This window comes from Pygocentrus nattereri, chromosome 19 (genome assembly GCF_015220715.1).
Source record: "Pygocentrus nattereri isolate fPygNat1 chromosome 19, fPygNat1.pri, whole genome shotgun sequence".
NCBI lineage: Eukaryota > Metazoa > Chordata > Actinopteri > Characiformes > Serrasalmidae > Pygocentrus > Pygocentrus nattereri.
The window spans coordinates 35,999,880-36,020,598 of record NC_051229.1 but is presented as its reverse complement, the minus strand read 5'-3'; the positions used below and the strand labels follow the sequence as shown (position 1 = coordinate 36,020,598).

The following is a 20,719-nucleotide window of genomic DNA, read 5'->3' as shown; positions in this document are numbered from 1 at the left end:
GGTGGCGGAGATGAAGATGCTGAGATTTTCGTTGGGAGTGACGAGGATGGACAAGATTAGAAATGAGCAGATCAGAGGGACAGTGAAGGTGGAGCGGTTTGGAGATAAAGCCAGAGAGGCCAGGTTGAGATGGTTTGGACATGTGTTGAGGAGGAATAGTGGAGATATTGGGCAAAGAGTGTTGGAGATGGAGCTGCCAGGTAGAAGGAGAAGAGGTAGACCTCAGAGAAGGTTTATGGATGTAGTGAAGGTGGACATGGAGATGGTTGGTGTGAAAGTAGAGGAGGCAGTGGATAGGGCAAGATGGAGGCAGATGATCCGCTGTGGCGACCCCTAAAGGGAGCAGCTGAAAGAAGAAGAAGAGAAGAAGAAGAGTGAAATAATCCCACATTATGGCAATTCAACAACCTCTATAAATAACCCTGCTTTACATCAATCCTGTGCTATAAAGCAAACCATAGAAATAACCCCAGATTACATTAAACCTGTGCTAAAACCACAAACCACTGAAATAACCCCAGATTATATTAAACCTGTGCTAAAACCACAAACTACTGAAATAACCCCAGATTCTTTTAATCCTGTGCTATAAAACAAATCACAGATATAACCCCAGATTATTTTAATCAGGTGCTATAAAACAAATCATAGAAATAACCCCAGATTACATTAATCCTGTGCTATAAAGCAAACCCCAAATAATCCCATTTTATATTAATCATGTGCATTAAGGAAACTGTGGAGAAAAGGCCAGATTATTTGAATTCTGTGCTATTAAACAAGCCCTAGAAATAACCCTGGATTATATCAATCTTGTGTTACAAAACCAAACCCAAGAAATAACCCCAGATTATATTAATCCTGTGCTATAAAACAAATCACAAAGTAACCCAAGATTATTTTAATCTTGTGTTATAAAACACGCCCTAGAAATAACTCCAGATTATAATAATAATTTATTATAAAAACAAACCCTTGAAATAATCCCAGGTTATATTAATTCTGTACTATAAAAACCCTTGAAGTAATTTCAGGTTATATTTTCCTGCCCTATAGAACAGACTCTAGAAATAACCAAAGATTATATTAATCCTGTGTTACAAAAACAAATCATACAAATAACCTCAGATAATATTAATCCTGTGCTATAAAACAAACCACAGAAATAACCCAGATTATATTAAACCTGTGCTACAAAAACAAACCCTAGAAATAACCCCAGACTATATTAATCCTTTGTTATAAAAACAAACCATAAAAATAACCAGAGATTATATTAATCCTGTGCTATAAATAAAACCCTAGAAATAACCCCAGATAATATTAATTGTGTGCTATAAAACAAATCATAGAAATAACCCTAGATTATATTAACCCTGTGCTATAAAACAAACCATAGAAATAACCCCAGATTATATTAATCCTGTGCTATAGAACAAATCATAGAAATAACCCTAGATTATATTAACCCTGTGCTATAAAACAAACCCTAGAAATAACCCCAGATTATATTAATCCTGTGCTATAAAACAAATCATAGAAATAATCCCAGATTATATTAACCCTGTGCTATAAAACAAACCCTAGAAATAACCCCAGATTATATTAATCCTGTGCTATAAAACAAACCACAGAAATAACCCCAGATTATATTAATCCTGTGATATAAAACAAACCCTAGAAATAACCCCAGATTATATTAATCCTGTGCTATAAAACAAATCATAGAAATAACCCTAGATTATATTAATCCTGTGCTATAAAACAAACCACAGAAATAACCCCAGATTATATTAATCCTGTGATATAAAACAAATCATAGAAATAACCCTAGATTATATTAACCCTGTGCTATAAAACAAACCATAGAAATAACCCCAGATTATATTAATCCTGTGCTATAAAACAAATCATAGAAATAACCCCAGATTATATTAATCCTTAATGTTATGCTTAAACATCTCCTGCATACAGATTAGAGTTGCCAGATTGGACAAAACTCCCTAGCATTGTGAAAGAAAGCTATGAAAGTAATGTATAGATTTATCAGTGATGTTTCTTCATTACATTGATGTATTTCAACTTAGTTTCATGTAACAAAAACATTAATAAACCAACATAAATACATATAATTCACTGAGGAAATGAAAAGCAAATTAAATATAATAGCAAGCACTAATAATGATAAACAATTCTAAGAATACTTGTAAAAATAATTGTGTATCCTTTTCTCATCCAGTTATTAAAGTGGAAAATGTTTTAACATTTTATTTTTCTTAGAGGATATTTGAATATTCAGAATCCTGATCGGATCATTTCAAATGAGTATGAATAAAATATGCGATAGTCGCAGCCCCACATTACGAAACAAATTAACATGCTACTTTTGTCAATGTCTTTAAGTTTAAAAATAGTCTGAGAATTTTATTTCAGAGAAGAAGAAATAAATGCTGACATTAAAAATAAGTACTATAATCTTTGAAACAATTTAAGATCAATGTTGTTGAATAATCACCTTGAAGTGCTTTTTTAGTGGCATGTTTATATAGTGGTTGGTTAGTGTAGTGGGTAACACCCCTCTGCCTTCTACGCTGTAGACTGGGGTTCAATCCCTTGCTTGGACAAGCATCCTACACTATACTGATAAGAGCCCTTGGGCAAGACTCCTAACACTACCTGTGTGAAAAAAGAACTCATTTTAAGTTGCTCTGGAGTAGAGCGTCAGCCAAATGCCATGAATGTAAATACAGTAGTGTGAATGTACTGTAGATATATAAGTGTGTGTGGTGTGCTTGTAGGGTGTGTGTGTTTTGCTGTATATATGAGACACGGGGGACCAATGATGTTGCCCTTTGGAAATGATTTAATTGGAACATCAATTACACTTTAGCAAATAGCTGTAAAAGACAGTCAGTTGCTGCATGAGCCAGATGGGACTGTAAGCTGTGTCCATGCAGAGTGAGAGAGAGAGAGAGAGAGAGAGTGAGAGAGAGAGAAGAAGATGAGAGGATTTAAACAGAAAATGAGAGTTTGGGGGGCTCTTATTTATTAATTAGTGTCTAGACATGAGTATGTCTTTAATAATGAGGGAGGAGAAGAATGAAGAATGAAATAGAGAATAAAAGATAATAAAAGAGCAGATCGAACAGAACACACTCACTGGCCACTTTATTAGAAACACCAGTGTTATATGTCCATTCACAGGCCAATGTATTAGAAACACCAACTCTGTGTTTATCCTCACTGGCCACCTTATTAGGAACACCAGTCTTGTACATCCACTCACTGGCCACTTTAAAAGAAACACCAGCCTTGTACGTCTGCTCACTGGACACTTTATTAGAAACACCAACCTTGTACGTCCACTCACTGGCCACTTTAAGAGAAACACCAACCTTGTACGTCCACTCACTGGCCACTTTATTAGAAACACCAGTCTTGTACATCCACTCACTGGCCACTTTATTAGAAACACCAACCTTGTACGTCCACTCACTGGCCACTTTTTTAGAAACACCTGCCGTGTATATCCACTTACTGGCCACTTTATTAGAAGCACCAACCTTGTATGTCCACTCACTGGCCACTTTATTAGACACACCTAACTTTTACAGCCACTGCCCGGCCACTTTGTTCAAAGCACCAGCCGTGTAGGTCCGCTCACTGGCCACTTTATCAGAAACACCTACCTTGTATGTCCACTCGCTGGCCACTTTATTAGAAATACTAGCCTTGTATGTCCCTCACTGGCCACTTTATTAGAAATACTAGCCTTGTATGTCCCTCACTGGCCACTTTATTAGAAATACTAGCCTTGTATGTCCCTCACTGACCACTTTATTAGAAATACTCACCCTAGAGGTTCACTGTATAGCTATACAGTTAGAAATAAAATATATAAAAGCTACACTAATCCCAAAGGAATTTTCCAGTCTGCTGCGGAACTGAAAGGCAGTCTTAGCTTAGTATAAAATTATTGTCATGCGTTATTTATTAATTCACAGCATCCAGCGCGCCTGGCGAGACTTCCTGCAGAGACAGGACATCCTGGAGAAGCGGAGCCCCTCCCCTCCCTCCCTCTCCTCCTCCGACAAGATGAGCACATCTATCAGCATGACCACCCTATCGGATGGCAGCACCCCTGTAAGTCCCGCCCCTTTTTTAATCACAGTTTTTCCTGGCTGTGGTGAAACATGCTGTGAGCTGGCTGTGATTGGTGCTCTTACTTCAGATTAATGATTGGCATTTGTTTTAGCATGAAGGGTGAAAAGCTGTTGGCTTTAATGTTGTTTTCCATGTTCGCTGTGCAATAATGGTGTTAATAACTCTGATGCTTTGGCTTGGTCTCGATTTGTATTAAAAGATTAACACGCCTTGTATGAAAGATTGGATTATAGGGATTATGAATTTTAATACTCTCTGGAGAATTAGAAGATGTGGAATGTGGTTGCCTTGACTAAGAATTGTGCCGTCTTAAATCTGAAGCTTTTGTGTGATGAAATGTAAAGATATGCGTTGAATCTGCTTTGCCTTTGGCTAAATATCACAGTTAAAGTGACTTCTAGTTGCATTCTGCAGTTAATCTGATGGCATCAGCTTCGCTCACTGATCAGGGAGTTTGACATTCAAAGCACTACGTCTGAATTTACTACTGCTGTGGTTTGGTGATGCTGTTCTTCTGCATGTATTTGAATGTATTTCTTCTGAATGTATTTTGGCGAGTGGCAGGTGATCCGATGCCGTGTTGGATTACTGATTACTGCAGCACACAAATAAGGAACAGCTGTAAATTCTCTGAACACGAGAATATAGAATGTGTTCTGCTTTTGCAGGCTAAGGAATCTAATGCTTGCCATTCCTATGACAAATCCTTTTGATTGTCTTCTGGCCCAATTTAAGCCAGTACTTAAGCTTTAGAAAATACAGTTAAATTAATCTATTATAATTTTGTTACAGTGGTTGTGATAGGAACCAGGGGTCGCCATAACTACAACACAAATATAGAACCAGCCATTTTATTTACTATCCAAAACCACCAGTGAACCTACACTTGTCTTCTGAGCTTTTATATGTAATGTTGATGATGGCAAAATAAGTTCTTCATGAAATATATTGCCCTGAACGTGCCTCTCCATTTTACTACTCTCTCAGGCAACAGGCAGCACATTGTCCTTGTCCAATGAAAAACAAGTATCTCCAAAAATATTAACTTTACAGGAGAAGGCAAAAACACTCTTACCTTTCAATGTAAGTCAATGTAAAGAGATTTTGTTACAAGTGATTTTAAAGCATTTCTATTGGTCCATTCATCGTCACACATTTACCCAATGCAGAGGACAACTGGTGTGTTGAAATGATGTAGAATACTAAAAATCAACAAAAATGGAGATACATGGTTTTCACTGGACAGCGACGATATTTGAACCATTTCATGTATTAACTTTCCGTGAGGGAGATTCTAGAGCTGGACGTCTGGTTCCTATTATCACCACTGTGAACAGTTCTGACTAGTAAGTCTCTCTAGCACTGAATATTTCCCCTATAATGAGGGCGTCCTCCTATACTGAAGCCTTACCTTTGTGCTTTGTGTTACTGTCATAAGCCCAAGGTGTTTAGCACACTTCAGTGCTTTTTTTAGGAATAGAACAGTCTGTGTTGCTCTCAGAAGTCTAAAGAAGTGTGTTTTGTTATCATTGAGGCACCCAGATGCAGAAAAGCATGATACACCTGATAGTCTGCTTATAGACTGTGTGAAATGGCTTTGCGTGAATGCAGTTTCCTTCTAAGCTCCTTCTTATTGCTACATTAATGGTTCAGCACTTCAGAAGTACTGGAGCCACTGTAAGGTACCTGTGTTTTATGAGTGAATTAGAGCTGCTTGAAGACCATTTGAAGTAGTAACATCCACTTAACTTCAGTAGAGATCTATCAATGTCCTTTGTAGCTGCTGAAGAGGCATACTTATGCTGGTTTGTGTGTGTTAATGTTAAGGAAAGGCATTTTAAATGCTTTTCTGTAGTCAAGAAGTAACAAGTGAATTGATTCGTATTGGAAGCGTTGAATGCCATTTTGGCTCTCCCAACAAAGGCCACTGATGGCATGTAAATACCACGAAAATACATAAAAATGATTTTTGTCAGTAATTACTAAATAAATAATAACCAGGTGTTATGTGAGAATGAAACCTTTCATATTCTTTCCTTAAAGAACACTCTTTGTTCATCTCACTTCAGTCTTTTAAAGGAAGAATAACAGTGACGGAGAGGTCATAGAAGAAACGTGGTGATTAGGATCAATAACAGCAGAGGGGTCTCAGAACAAATATTATGGTGATTAGAACCAATCACAGTCAGAGGGAGGTCTCAGAATAAACAAAAGAAAGATTAGAACCAGTCATAGTTAGAGGGAGGTCTCAGAACAGGCAATACAATGATTAGAACCATTAGAATCAATCACAGTTAGAGGGAGGTCTCAGAACAAACAACACAGTGATTAGAGCCAATCACAGTCAGGAGGAGGTCTCAGAATGAACAACACAGTGATTAGAGCCAATCACAGTCAGGAGGAGGTCTCAGAATGAACAACACAGTGATTAGAGCCAATCACAGTCAGGAGGAGGTCTCAGAATGAACAACACAGTGATTAGAGCCAATCACAGTCAGGAGGAGGTCTCAGAATGAACAACACAGTGATTAGAGCCAATCACAGTCTAAAGTGGGTCTGAGAAGGCTCAACATGGTGATTAGAACCAGTCACAGTACAGGGGGAGGTCTCAGAACGAACAACAGATTAATTAGAACCAATCAACATCAAGGGGAGGTCCCAGAATGAATGACATGATGATGGACCACAAACAGTCAGAGAGAAATATGAGAACGAATAATGTGGAAATTAAGATCACAGTCAGGAGGAGGTCTCAGAATAATGATGCATGAAAAATTGTTTTGCTTTGAAAAGGTGTTTTGTTTGTTGTATAATGGCAACCAAAGTATAAATATGGGCTAAATTCACATGAAAAGTAATACTGATTGAACGTGTTTTTGAAACAAAATATTGCACTGTACTGATTTTTTGTCTTTTAATCTTACAATTTAGAATGTACTGCTCTACGCTGTACTTTGTATAGTGTTGGTGTAGCAGTGGTGGTAATCCAAATGACATTGGTGTATGTGTGAAAGAAGGGATTGCTTACAGTGAGAAAGGGACCTCTGCACACAGCTCTGGGGACTCTCAGCATTGCTGAGCTTGGTGACAAAAGGCTGCTTACTGTCCACTTTCAGAAGAAGAAACAGAAAGACGGGAATTGTCAGAAGAATTAAGTTCAAAGATGCCTGCATGTGATGAAGACTGAAACCAAAAAAACTGAACATTTTAGTAAGGCACAGTAATTTTAAGGCAGAGCAAATTTGAATAAGAAGCTAACTTCAGCTTCATTGGAATTTGCCGTTAGCTTTCTGCTAACAAACTTCTAGAATCCTATAGGGACGTTCGCAAAAGTTAGCATTATCACTGATGTGGGTATTTTTTCCCACATTTTGGCTGAGTATAGACATTTGTTGCCCAAACTGAAGGCCCAGCTTAGAGGTCACTAGTGGGCAGACCACGGTCTGAGTCCAGCCCCAGATGCTGTCCTATGCTGACCTGGGCCTATAACCGATAAACTATGGAGAATTATTTAATTTTGATAGGTGGTCCTATTTTATTTGGCATAACCTTTCAAGCATTTATGGTACCTCTTTAGGATCCCATGAAACTCACAGACCAATCACATGCATTGTAAATATCACACGTGACGCTACTCAGCCAATCAGATCAGTGCGTTACGATGAGCGCTGAGACTCGAGTGAGTGGCGCACACACAGGGGAGGGACGAGGTGAGACACAGCAGTCAGAGAAGAAAGTGAGTCAGATTATTTCACAAGGCATGATCTAAAAAGAGAAACTGACAATAATTGTTGTTGAAATATCACTGAATTGTACTTTATTTGATTTGATATTCAGTTGTTGACTGTATAAGATGTTGATATAACTACTAGACTACTTTAATAAACAGTATATGGCACTGAGTCATGATGCAAGTTAGACATTATAGTGTTCCGGACCTTGAGGAAGTTTTCTTTGACTGGATCTTATTGAATTTTAATTAAAGACCTCTGGTCTAGCTCTTACAGTCATGCCACTGGCTTTATGCCCCTTCAGCTCACGCTTGGCAATGGGCATGGTGACCTTAGTTGACCTTAGGTGACCATAAGCTGCTTCAGAGCATTTCATTCTATCAGTCAGTGCTTTTCTATGGAAATTATAGCAGTTGAATGCCTGTGTCAGCGCCTTGAAGTATCTCAAATGGCTCATTAGAAGGAATGTCTGGATACATTTAGAGATACAGTTTATGAGATATACATTCAGGTGTTCATGAACCATTTAACTACACATACATTAGGGCCAGGACTCATGCTGTCTTTCTGACCTCATCTTGTGAATGACATTTTGTCATCCTCCCAGTTTCCCTCCATCTTTCCTTTCCTCCCTCCTGCGTTCCTCTCCCACCTTCTTTCCTTTTTCCATCATCAGTCTTTCACATCTCTCTGGCATGGCGGCCCTGTTTGAATTTCTAATGCCCCCTCTTTCTGTGGTGCCAGCAGTATGCGCCTCCCCTCCGCGAGGTCTGACCATGTTTTCACACCAGCGTCCAGATAGAGCTGCTGTCTGAACGCTGATTGAATTTGTAACCTCTGTGCCATGGAATCCATCTCTGACAAAACCCTGTCCGCCTTCACACCCCCTCCATGCGCAATCAGGCCTTATAGGCTTAGGCTGTTGCTGAAATAAGCACTTACAGTGACAGTTTAGTAAAAAATCTGATTTACACCATTTTCTTCTTAGTGGATCAGCACATATTTGGTGTCTGAAGTGGTTCTTTATTTTTACCAGCGATTGTTAGATGAAGGCCTTTGTGTCAGGTCATAAATGTCAAACTTGGTCAAAGAAACAGAATAAAACACATCGTTCTGCTAGCGCCCCCTAAGGATTTACAATAGTATGTTAGCACTAAGCTGAGGCTGGTGTATATTAACATTATTTTGGCTATTTTAGATTAATGAATGGACATTCTGTGTGTTTTATTTGGAACTAGCAACAGATTTTAACACATATTTAAGCTTGTATTTGTCAGCTTTCGAGTGACTATATTCAAGAGTTTGATTGTCATATGCACAGCAGAAGAGACAGTTACACTGTACAATGAAAGTCTTACTTTACTGTTCCTCCATTCCCCAAATATAATCTTAATATAATCTTAGACGAAAATGGAAAAAAATAGAACATACAAAAATAACACTAAAAACAACAGTAAAAAATAGAGTTTTATATGCAAAGTTGAAAGAAAAATGAAAGTTACATGTGCATATGTGCAAGTATGTAGAGCAGCTGTTCATAAAGTGCATGTTGCAAGTAACAGATGTAAACAGTTGTGTTCTGACAACAGTGGTACAGACTATGGTACATATTCACAGTATATAGATCGTATCTAGAACTTTCAGAAGGCCTAAAGTGACGTTTTTCTCATGAAATTGGTCCCATTGTGATTCATTTCACTGCCAGTGCCTAATTAAGTTGGAAGTTAATCTAAAGTTAAAGGCCTTCAGTGCAGCTCCTGAAGCCCTAACCAATGGGAGAGCTAGATGTTCCTGATTGGAACAGTTGTCCATTTGTCATTTCAGGAATTTAACCCTTTTGTTTCCAACCAAAATTCAACAACAGTATAAAAGTATTACTACAATATATGCAGAATGTAAATGCAACATGCATGATGATTCCATTAAAACAAGGAAAAATGATAAGCATCCAGACCTCATGAGGCCTCCCTAGTGATTTGCCACTACAGATATCAGGCTAATGTAACTAACAAGCTTAAGCTTCACCCAAAAATTTAGGCTGGTAGATGGATGCTTTTACTGTTTTTAGCTATGCCACGCAGCACCATGCTAACCGATGTACATACATTTCCATTACTTTGCAGCATTAGTCGGTTAGCTTCAGTGCAAACTTATGGAAGCAAACTCCAAACATTTGACCACATTTGGGGTGAGGAAAAATCTGTAAATGTATTTTAGATTTTTGTATCTTTCACTTTAACCTCACTTTCCATCCCTAAACTCTATAAATACATACCTTCTTCTAGTCACTGCTGGCATGAAGGTCTACAGCAGCTGAATTCGACGTGTTCTACAAGTGATTAAAACCAAACTAGGCAAGGCAAGGACACCGAGTGAGTCAGCCGTGTTCTTGTCAGCTCTAAATCATTATCATAATGCATTCGCTCTCTTCTTTGAATTATCACACTTAAAGAAACTCCCATTCACTCCTTTATGAGCTCGTAAATCCCCAGAGCTCCTGCCCAGGAAAAAGGCAGGAATGAGTGTTTTCATTAAAAAGGACCAAGACGCAAAAATGTCTCTCGCCAATCAGATGACAGCTTTTATGCTTCAAAAATCCACAGTTTCAACAAGGTAACTTTTGACAACACTAGGGCTGTTGCATCGAATAAAAAGAGTGAAATATGGTCTGAATGTCCGACTGTATGACTATAAGAATAATTTAATAATAAGTCTGAATGTATGACTTTGGTTTAAACAATAAAAGAAAGCAAGAAACAACCTAAAAGCAGAACAATCATCTTCTCCTATAATTCACAGACCCAGACCATCATTTGCAGAACTCCCACAGACCTTAAGGTATGAATAATCAATTTTCAGTGCTGCTTGCCTTCGATTTGCTATATGTATTATTATATAATTCTGCCTGTGTCATCAACAGCGCAGACACCTTTGGATGCATAGTGTAATGTAAACCCTTATATCCCAGTTCAGCTGTATTTGAAAGCAGCAGGCCTCTGAAACGGACCTTCTACCCTGTTTTAAGCACTGCACTGACATTAGATGTCCTCTAGGGAGAGATATTGAGCTACATTTGAGTTTTTATGGGCTTGGATCAGTGACAGTGTATTTTATTCATACTTCATTTAAAACAACGTAACACAGGCTGTACGTTTCTTTTCCTTTCTTTTCCATATCGCATGTTCTAGTTGGTGTGTGGGAACAAGGCCGAAGCAGTTGTTCCTAGACGTGTCTTTCAGTGTGTTGATGTATGTGTGGCTGCACATTTTTGACTCATTGTATTCTTCTTCATCTGTTTAAACTTGCGTTAAATCAGCAACAACCTACCCTCAATGTCCAGTATAGATGTACAGTTGTATGCTAATGTTTGGACACCCCTGATCAATACACACACACACACACACACACATTATATACAGTGCATCCGGAAAGTATTCACAGCGCTTCACTTTTTCCACATTTTGTTTTGTTACAGCCTTATTCCAAATTTAATTATATTAATCTTTTTCCTCAAAATTCTACACAAAATACCCCATTGTGACCATGTGAAAAAAGTTTTCTCGAGAGTTTTGAAAATGTATTAAAATTAAAAAACAAAGAAATCATATTTACATAAGTATTCACAGCCTTTGCCATGAAGCTCAAAATTGAGCTCAGGTGCATCCTGTTTCCACTGATCATCCTTGAGATGTTTCTACAGCTTAAATGGAGTCCACCTGTGGTTGATTGGACATGATTTGGAAAGGCACACACCTGTCTATATAAGGTCCCACAGTTGACTGCATGTCAGAGCGCAAACACCAAGCATGAAGTCAAAGGAATTGTCTGTAGACCTCCGAGACAAAATTGTCTCGAGGCACAAATCTGGGGAAGGATACAGAAAAATTACTGCTGCGTTGAAGGTCCCAATGAGCACAGTGGCCTCCATCATTCGTAAATGGAAGAAGTTCGGAACCACCAGGACTCTTCCTAGAGCTGGCCGGCCGTCTAAATTGAGCGATCGGGGGAGAAGGGCCTTGGTCAGGGAGGTGACCAAGAACCCAATGATCACTCTGTCAGAGCTCCAGCGTTCCTCCGTGGAGAGAGGAGAACCTTGCAGAAGGACAACCATCTCTGCAGCAATCCACCAATCAGGCCTGTATGGCAGAGTGGCCAGGCGAAAGCCACTCCTTAGTAAAAGGCACAAGGCAGCCCGTCTGGAATTTGCAAAAAGGCACCTGAAGGACTCTCAGACCATGAGAAACAAAATTCTCTGGTCTGATGAGACAAAGATTGAACTCTTTGGTGTGAATGCCAGGCGTCATGTTTGGAGGAAACCAGGCACTGCTCATCACGAGGCCAATACCATCCCTACAGTCAAGCATGGTGGTGGCAGCATCATGCTATGGGGATGTTTCTCAGCAGCAGGAACTGGCAGACTAGTCAGGATAGAGGGAAAGATGAATGCCGCAATGTACAGAGACATCCTGGATAAAAACCTGCTCCAGAGCGCTCTTGACCTCAGACTGGGGCGACGGTTCATTTTTCAGCAGGACAACGATCCGAAGCACACAGCCAAGATCTCAAAGCAGTGGCTTCAGGACCACTCTGTGAATGTCCTGGAGTGGCCCAGCCAGAGCCCAGACTTGAATCCGATTGAACATCTCTGGAGAGATCTGAAAATGGCTGTGCACAGACGTCTCCCATCCAACCTGATGGAGCTTCAGAGGTACTGCAAAGAAGAATGGGCAAAACTGCCTAAAGATAGGTGTGCCAAGCTTGTGGCATCATATTCAAAAAGACTTGAGGCTGTAGTTGCTGCCAAAGGTGGTTCTACAAAGTATTAAGCAAAGGCTGTGAATACTTATGTAAATATGATTTCTTTGTTTTTTAATTTTAATAAATTTTCAAAACTCTCGAGAAAACGTTTTTCACATGGTCACAATGGGGTATTTTGTGTAGAATTTAGAGGAAAAAGATTAATTTAATTCAATTTGGAATAAGGCTGTAACAAAACAAAATGTGGAAAAAGTGAAGCGCTGTGAATACTTTCCGGATGCACTGTATAGCCAACCAGGAGCCATTCTATGCTTGCAGGACTTTTTCTTTCATATGGGGATTTTGCTTAATATTTCTGTATAGCCTTGACTTCCACAGTTCCCCTTAAGTGCTATTTCTTAATGACATCTCATTGGAAATTGTGAGCCGGAAGTGCTTAATATCTTTTTATTGCCTTTCCTTGCATTGTAGGCTTCACGTAGCTGCTTAGAGGAACCCATGGTTGTTGAGTGTCAGCACAAGGTTAGAAGAGTCAGAGAATTGATTATGTGCTGGAAGTGTCATCAGCTGACAGTTCCCAGTGACAGTTTGTGACTTGCTTAATGAGTCAATTAATGCCTTTCTTTTTATTTGTAGAAATTGAATATAAAGTAACTGTGTATTTCCATTTGCAAAAAAATGTTATTTTTAGAAATAGTTTGATGCAGAGGTTGTGTTTACTTGATTTAACTTAGGTAATATGCAAAATAGGTATTTATGGCCGGGGTACAGCTATTTTTATACAACGTGTATGCAAAATAAAATACATCTCAGCGTGTCACACTTGGCTCCTCCCACTCCCCCATGTGCTTTTTGGTTACCTTTTGATCTTCTGTGTGTGTTTGTTTTGGTTCAGTCCAGCCCCCTTGTTGTCTGACTCCTCCCCTGATTGTTACCACCTGTTTCCCACCTGTCCCTCGTCTTGCCTCTGTTATATAAGCCCTGTGTTTGCCCTGGTCTGTGTTGGTCTTTGATTGTGCTGCTTTGATTGTTCTGGTTGTTTTATGTTGATGCTGTTTGGAGTTCTGTGTTCTTTTTTGGCATGTCTGTCCCTCCTGCTCTTCATGTCAGCTATATGACCCTGGATTTGCCCATAATAAAAGTCGCTTATCTCAGCACGTGCATCCGCCTCATCGCTCCCCACCGTTAACAGTAACAGGTATTCACATTTAGCAGTAGAGCTGGCCAATATCTAAGAGGAAGAGAACACGAGAGGGAATTTGTTGTCGCGAAGTAACATCCCGGCTGTGATTTGGTCGCCGTAGATCATCAAAGCCGTGATGTTATAGCGATAACACACTCCTCGAGTGTGCTTTTGCTTTTATACAACCATTAAATAAATAAAGTAAGAAATGAATAAACTGGCCGTGAACGCGGCGTTTAATATGTTTTAATGTTCAGTTCCTTCACCAAATTATAGCTCCTTAACAAGCAGCTCGTTGCTACGTCAGAGTAATGAGGTCTGCCCACTCGCTGCACAGCTGTCAATTTGTTCTCCAGCTCCTTACACTAAATTCCCAATAAGCCATCACCACTGAGCAGCTTTTTGGGTCAGTTTTATGGCTCGGTCTGATTTGGTCAGACTATAAAGATCAGACTACATGTTTGGCGAATGGTATTGGGTTCATGTCTGGCTTGCAGGTTGTTTAGCTGTTCTTCTGTCACAGCTGCTGACCGAAAAGCTACTCAGTGGTGATGACAGCTTGGGAATTTATTGTAGTACAGCTGTCAAATTCGTTGCTTAGCAATGGCGTCTCAGTGGAGTGATGTTATGGCGAAATATCAGCACGGTTAGAACGCCTCTCGACCAGTCAGCTTGCGTGGCCAGAACTAAATGTTGTATAAAACAATATCATTATTATGGTAAATGATGTCACAATACAATATAATATGCTATTCTGAACATATTATGGGTATCATCAGCACGTGTTAATACTTCTTTCATTATAAAGAGAGCAAAAGTAGCCCATTATAACTGGTTTCAGTGCAACACAGTATATGAAATATTGCATAAAAATCACACAGTTCAGTTTTTTTATAATGTAGCTCTACCGCTTCTTTTTTCTCTGTTCCAACTGATCCGCATACTGTGATGTCCTGTGTACGGTGAAAATATCTTGAAGTATTGCAATATTATATTTTTGCCCTGTTGCCCATCTCTATTTAGTGAGGTGACGAGTCTCCACAAGGGGGCATCAATGACACTGTGTTAATAGTCCATTTTTAAAGTAACCCAGAAGACACTCGCATTTCTCAATATCATCCAGATCCAATTTTCAAGGAGATGCCAGAATGTCCTCACCTCACCCCTGTTAAGATGCTTTGTTCCTTCTCCTCTCTCATTATTCTGAGTGCCATCGCACATATGCACACCTGCTTAATCCAGGTCGCACTCACATGCTGTTCCACAGCAGGCTTTGGGGAACTGGAGTGCGCTTATTTCTTTCTATATATAGCAGCTGAATGCTCTGCAAAAAATCTCCCACCGGCATGAAGATACTGTTCTGTGCTAATGACAGTAATACTGCCTTCATTTTGCTCCTCAGATGCTCGTACATTTCCAATCATCCCCCCTAATGAGCATTTTAAAGTGTCTCTTAATTAAATGTGGGAGAAAAGAACAGTTAAAAGTCAAAAGAAATGTTTTCAATAATGTTCTGCCGAATCATAAACAGTTCTGTGCTGTTTTGCTGCAGAGGCTCGCAGCATAAGCGAAACGACATGCAATAAAAAAGTTTAATATTGCTCCAGAGTTTATAGAGGCATGAGAAAATGAAAGCCAGTCATAACTAATAAACCTGGGAAAGCTGACATTTCAATTTCTAATTCCAAATGAAATTTTCCTTTTGGAAAATTGCTTTTCCAAACACCATTATTAGTCATTTTTGATCGAATACAATGGACTACAGCAGGCAGTCGGTTTTCAGGCATTGTAGTTTTTCTGGTTATAAGTTAAAAGTGCGTCTTTGTTGCACGGCCCACCGGAGCCTGTCCTACAAAAGTATAGCTGAGAAAATGCATATTGTAGATATTGTAAATGAATCACTGTAGCAATAAAGTCTGATATAACTCTATAGAACAGCTTTTTCCTACTTTCCCTCTTCATCTCGTCCCCTTAGGCAATCCTCCTCGCGATTACAGAATGGTAATATATGGTAATTATGCAAACTGCAACATAAGGATATGTAAATGAACCCCTACTTTCCATAGCCTACCTTGTCGTTTATTGCTCCACCAGAAAAAATCACATTGTTGTAAAATATGATGAACGCTTTGCTGTATTGTGCTCATTGTTTTGTATAGTTTTAGGGCTTGTCTCACATAACGCTGTGACAGTGTCGCAATGCTAAATCTCTCCCTAAACATTGGGGAGCTGAACTTTAATAGCTGTTTGAATTATTCATGAAAACAAGACACCCTGTTTGTCCAATCAGCAAGAATTGAGTGACCATACCTGTGGAATTTATTGAGTTCAAGCAGTAAATTTGTGAGGTAAGTATGAAATTTGTTGAGCTCAACCAGTAGGAATTCTTTTCATCTTTACCTTTCACCTTTACTGTGACATTTTCTTACGTTTACTAGTAACTAAAAATCCTAATTCAGCCAGTTTGAATTCAGTGTCCTTAAACCTAAAATTGATTGAGTTCAGTAATTCATTGTTTAACCAATGAATTGAATCATTTAAACAGTGTAATTTAACTATAACTTTAACTATGACATTAATGAGACTTAACCAGTATGAATTCAGTAACATAACTACAGAATTTGTTGTGTTGAACAAGAAATTATGTAAGTTCAAACAGACTGAATTTGATAGCCTTTGGTAGATTGGTAGATTGATTTTATTGAGCTTAACCAGTGTGAATTAAGTATCCTTAACTATGGATTTTATTGATTTCAACCAGTATGAAACCAGGATCCTTAACTGTGAAATTTATTGACTTTAGCCAGTAATTTAGTAACTTTTAGCCATAAAACTTTAATTCAGCCAGTGTGAGTTAAATGTCCTTAAATCTGAAATTTGTTAAGTTTATTATTTAAAGCATTATCCAATCATTTTAACTGTAGCATATAACTATAACTTTAACTGTGATATTTATGAGACCTAGCAAGTATGAATTCGGCAACGTAACTGCGAAACTTGTTGCCTTCAACAAATAGAACAAAAGAAGAGCAAATCAAGAACATCAATCAGGGCACAGCGGTCACTTTGTTCTGAGCTGGTTTTGACCTGTTGGTCATACCGACCCAGTGCAGCACGCGGTTCAAAGTCACATACGTCCCTAAATGATGGAACTAACCTAACTTTGTGTAAATAGAGCACAATATAGAAATATGTCCACATATGCAGTCGAGACTGACGCGGCTTTTTTCTGAATTTCTACAAACACCGTTTCATTTTATAGTAAATGAGTTTGGGCTGGTTTATGTTTATGAACAGACGCCTACAGATCAACATAGTAAAGGAGCTCATCTGTGATCCTGAGTTTAAAGCCAGTTTTTATTCAACTTAAACTTGGAACTAAGTTGTAAATAAATCTGAAACTGAAACTTTGCTTGTGTGTAAAAAGTGATTTCAGAGCCACTCGGTTCTCCCTGATGGAAACTGTTTACCTTCAGTGTTTTGTGCTTCTGATCATTTTAATAGACGTCAGCGTCACTAATTAATGACGTTCTATTAAAAGACTGGTTTACCAAGAGAGACGCTGGAGGACTTTCACCTGAAATGAGTTCATGAAGCCAGTCTGGTTATAAAAATGATAACAGGACATCAGAGCCAGAATTCCTCTTTTAGTACTTTTACTTTATACTTAAGTACATTTGAAGGGAAATACTTTAGTACTTTTACTCAAGTGGAGGTCTAAAGGGAGGAACTTCTACTTTTACTGGAGGAATATTTTACCTTGGGTATCTCTACTTTAACTCAAGTACATGGTTTGTGTACTTTGTCCACCACTGCCTGAAAGTAACATTTCTCCAATATCTGACACCGCTGACCTGTAGAGAAGTCCATGTAATCTGTTCTCACCCCATTGTTCCACTAGAGGTCAGTGTTGCACCATGCCTTCCTCTTCATGGCATGCTGGACACCCCCCCCCCCCCTCTCTCTCTTTCCTTCCCTTCATAATTGTCCATTATCATTTGTCTGTTAATTAAAATTGGGAGAAAAGGATAGGTAAAAACATGGAGCTGTCAAGGAAGTCTTTGATTCTCTCCCTTTCTCTGTCCATCTCTCCTTCCCTCCATCCCTCCCTCCATCCTTCTACCTGCTGTTCTGTGGCTGCCCCTTTACTATACCATCCCCAGCTCCTTCCTTTAATACCACGATGTTCACGTCAAATATTTAGTAGCTTTGAGATTACATCAGATTCCGGAATGAGGCTTCAGAATCTTCCCCCCACCTTGCATTTCTTTTTCCAGAAGCTGATGGCTGTCCTTTGTGCCCCGGGAGGCCGCTCCGCTCCTCATCGATCCCACTTTGCGCTGCCACATCTCTAATTGATCATTAATGTCTGCACCGAGGATGTTGTTGATATAAAAGGCGGCGGATTGATATGATTATGAATAGGCCTGGCTCAACCGTCCTATTGATTAAGGCTAGGAGTGTGGTGAGCTGGACGGGCGGAGAGGGACACTGTGTTGTTGCTGCATTGTGGGAATGTCGCAGAGGGGTTATCTGGCTCATGCGATGTAGAATGTGCTTTTTCATAGGTGGGGCCAGGCATCACTACCAGCCACCCCACCACCACCACACATACACTACCACACAGAATGAGATGTCTTTTTAGATGTTTTGGTGTCTACTGAAAGTCAGATGTGTTTAAATGTAGTGAAGGTTTGTTGTAGACATGTTTTTGCCCCACATCATTCGGAATGATGTGAGCATGAAAAACATTCACATATAAAAGCTTGTAAGCAAACAACTACAAAGACGTGGGTACACTCAATAAACCAGAGATCTGTGGATCGGTAGTATTTGATTGTATTTGATTGAATGTGAGCATTTCTTCTAGAACTTTAAGTGAAACAGTGTTTTGGGTGTGAGCTGTTCTAGACCTTACATGGTGGACTTAATGTTCTGGATGTGAGCCATTGTTCTAGATCTTAAGGGTTGTGGGGCTCTGCATATGAGCTGTTTTCCAAGATTTTTAGAGTTGGACTGTAGAGCTCTGGATGAGAGCTGTTCTTCTGGATCTTTAGTGTTGTACACCTCTGGATGTGAGCTGTTCTCCAAGCAAGATCTTTGAAGTTGCTCTGTAGAGCTCTGGATGTAAGCCATTCTTCTAGATATTTAGTGCTGCACAGCTCTAAATGTAAGCTGTTTTTCTAGACCCATTGTGTTATATTGTATAGTTCTGAATGTAAGCTGTTCTTCTGGATTTTTAGAGTTAGACTGCACAGTTGTGGATGTGAGCTGTTCTGTTAGGTCCTTGGAGTTAGACTGAACAGGTCTGGACGTTAGCTGTTCTTCTTGGTCTTTAGAGTTAGAGTGAACAGCTCTGGATCTGAACTGTTCCTGTCAGACTTTTGAACTGGATTGTATATTTCTAAATGTAAGCAGCTCTTCTACATCTTTAGATGGCACAGCTCTGGATGTGAACTGTTCTTCTAGATTTTTAGGGCTGGAGCGTATTGTATTCAAATGCTAATAAATGTTAGCTTACCTTGATTGCAGGGTGATCTGCTAGTGAGTTTGGCTACTGTGAAATTGATTTACAATAGTGTGAAACTTTAGTGTGTAAAATGTGAAATTTAATCTTATATTTACTCTTAAACTGAAATTTAATAATTCATCTCTCCTGACTCCAAATGAATTTATCTATCCTGACTCCATGTTTGCAACTGTATGAACATACCACACCCCACATTTCCTGTAGTAAGTGAGCCATCACAGTACTTACCTATGATGCAGATACACTGGCTGTGTTTACATGCAAAGATTTTTGCTAATCCTATTGAGTACATTCCAATCATAAATTAAGCCTGAGGTGTTTATTTGCTCCCTCTGTTCAACAATCCAATGGAAAATCTTTGTTTACGTGCGCACTACAAGTAATCCGATCCAAAATGATGTGCATGCGTGGAGAACCGCTTAGAGTACACGTTACCATGACAGCGAACATCACGTGATGTCCAGTCAGAGTGAGATGAGCAGCAGTGAGCAGTGCTTGTGTCTTTAACTACTTTAAAATGATGTCAGACTCAGGAAAACGTCCTTCACATGTCCTTATTAAAGAAGGCCAAGAGGAAGATGTTGTGTTCTGAGACACATCAGCTCCGTCCCACCACCGTCTTTTAAAAGTCAGAGCATAAACTTCGTCTACTCTGCAGACCAGTTCCTGATCCGCTGTTTTAACCAGTATAAACTTTGACCAGAGTCGGTTTCTGAGTTCTCTACTTTTTTCTATGATGCGAACGCACATGTGCAGAATGTACTTACAATTTCCGATAGGGAATGTAATCAGATACAAGTGTTTACACGCATATTATTCTTCTATTTAACAGATTACTTACAGGATTACCCACCTCATTCAATCGGACAAAATTTTAAAATATTGTATTCTGAATGGTCTCAATCGGACTAGACTATCCCGGTTGAAGTGTTTTTATATGGAAGTATTCTATGTAAACATGCATGTAACCATGGCTACTGTTTGGGAGCATGAAGTAGAAGCTATTGAGAGAAAGAAATGGAACTGAGGATTGGAAAAAAAGACAGCACTTAGTGATTCATCACACTCCCTCCAAAGTAAAGTGAAAATCCTGAAATACTCTGGATAAAGCCCGATGTCTTCTGAGCACTCACTCAGCGGGAACTCCACTGTGCCTTCTAGAAAGAAGTCTCGACCACTGAACTAGTTTTTTGGTTATTTGCACCGGTCATTCTAAGCCAAGACCTTTCTGACCTCTGCCGTATTTCAGTAATAATCTCTCAGCGTTTGACAGATAAATGTTTCAGGTTAGATGTTTTTTAATCTTCCACACTGCTGTCAGGGACTGGAATGAGGTGGTAGTACAAGCAGATC

At 39.2% G+C, this 20,719-nt stretch overlaps 1 protein-coding gene across 1 annotated transcript in view; it reads left to right on the top strand.

Moving 5' to 3' along the window:
- Window positions 1-20,719, top strand: part of schip1 (schwannomin interacting protein 1) — a 534,426-nt gene that overhangs the window by 171,532 nt on the left and 342,175 nt on the right. The window contains exon 8 of the mRNA XM_037530836.1: window positions 4,005-4,143. Coding sequence (XP_037386733.1) covers window positions 4,005-4,143 — 139 coding nt within the window. The remainder of the gene's footprint in view (window positions 1-4,004; window positions 4,144-20,719) is intronic.